The 1,834-nt window shown below is 15.1% G+C and overlaps 1 protein-coding gene across 1 annotated transcript in view; it reads left to right on the top strand.

Annotated features, from left to right (window-relative positions):
• Nucleotides 1-1,563: 1,563 nt before the first annotated feature.
• LOC118444016 (L-lactate dehydrogenase) overlaps nt 1,564-1,834 on the top strand; it is an 8,211-nt gene continuing 7,940 nt past the window's right edge. Inside the window, exons 1-2 of the mRNA XM_035871799.2 lie at nt 1,564-1,650; nt 1,734-1,834. The exon at nt 1,734-1,834 is cut by the window's right edge and continues 52 nt beyond it. Coding sequence (XP_035727692.1) covers nt 1,564-1,650; nt 1,734-1,834 — 188 coding nt within the window. The remainder of the gene's footprint in view (nt 1,651-1,733) is intronic.

A 1,834-nucleotide genomic window follows, 5' to 3' on the forward strand; every position in this document is an offset into this window, starting at 1 on the left:
CTATGAAAAAATAATAATAATGTAAAATGATATGAAAATGGTAAGTGTGAGATAATGATATCATATATATTATTTCAATTTACTTATTTATTATAAATATGAAGAAGAAAATATATATATATATATATTGTTTTTTCTACATTAATAAATATTTCATTAATAAATATTTAATAAATTTTTAATACTTAAAATATTTAAATATTTTAAATTCAATAGAAAATTTTGACATTACTTATTGATCAACCGAATAACATAATAATACTTTTATTGTTACACAGAGAGAGATTAATTTTCGAAATTAATAAATTAATAAATTAATAAATTTTCTTGGAATTAAATAAACATGAGCCTTCCTCCTTAAGTCTCTGTCTTCTTTTTATATCAATAATTCTCAAAAATAATAATGTTAATAATAATATAATATTAACATTGAAAGTACATGTCAACTTAGTTTTAATAAAAAAAAAAAAAACTTTATCCTTTATTATTTTTTATTTATTTGATTTATTATCAATAAATTAGGAAAAAAAATGCTTTCTAATTTAACGATTATAATTTCGATATTTCTAAAAGAAGAAATCTAAAACATATCGTTTTAACAAATTTTCTAATTGTAATGTTAATAATAATGATAATAACAATAATAATAAAAAAATACAACAATATTATATCATAATAATAGTGATAATAATAATAATAATAATAATAATAATAATAATAATAATAATAATAATAATAATAATAATAATAATAATGATAATAATAATAATAATAATAATAATAATAATAATAATAATAATAATAATAATAATAATAATAATAATAATGATAATAATTATAATAATAACAATAACAATAATAAGAATTACAATAATAATAATAATAATAATAATAATAATAATAATAATAATAATAATAATAATAATAATAATAATAATAATAATAATAATAATAATAATAATAATAATAATAATAATAATAATAATAATAATAATAATAATAATAATAATAACAATAAATAATATATTAACGGTGACTGTGATAGTACGTAAATACGTAGTGGAAATATATAGAACGTTTATTGATTCTTTAGCCTTTTAAATTTAGAAGTTTTATTCTGATGTTATCAATCTTTCATATTTTTTCATTTAATTATATTATTATTATTATAATTATTATATATTAATTATTGAATTTTTCTTATTATTATTATGTTAATTAACTTAATATTATTTTTCTCTTATTGCATAATTATTATATTATTATAATAATTACATTCACACATACATATATATATATAATAATAATAAATTATATATATTATATATATTTGTTTGTAATTGTTTATATATATATTTAATTATAATTGTACAATTATTATTATTATTATTATTATTATTATTATTATTATTATTATTATTATTATTATTATTATTATTATTATTATTATTATAAAGATAAACAAATAATAATATTAATAACCAGCAACAATCTATTATTAATAATTGCAATTACAAATACTATTATTATTTACAATTTCAGACTTACTAAATATCTCTCACAATGGATGAAACAGTGGAAAAAGAGAACAATATAACTAACAATATTAAGATTGAAGATAATTATAAGACCGATGATGAATGCGATGAGGTAAATGATATTCATGATTACTATCTGAATTAATGCAACAATTTAATTCATCCTCCGTTTTATTATCGACTATCTCGATTTAGATCGATCAAATACCAATCACTACGACCACTACAAAAAACGCTTTGATAACGACCATGCTCGGCCCATGCGAAGTATATCCCCATCGGGTTAAAGTATCCAT

This window comes from Vespa mandarinia, chromosome 21 (assembly GCF_050613455.1).
Source record: "Vespa mandarinia isolate Hongniang chromosome 21, ASM5061345v1, whole genome shotgun sequence".
Taxonomy (NCBI): Eukaryota; Metazoa; Arthropoda; class Insecta; order Hymenoptera; family Vespidae; genus Vespa; species Vespa mandarinia.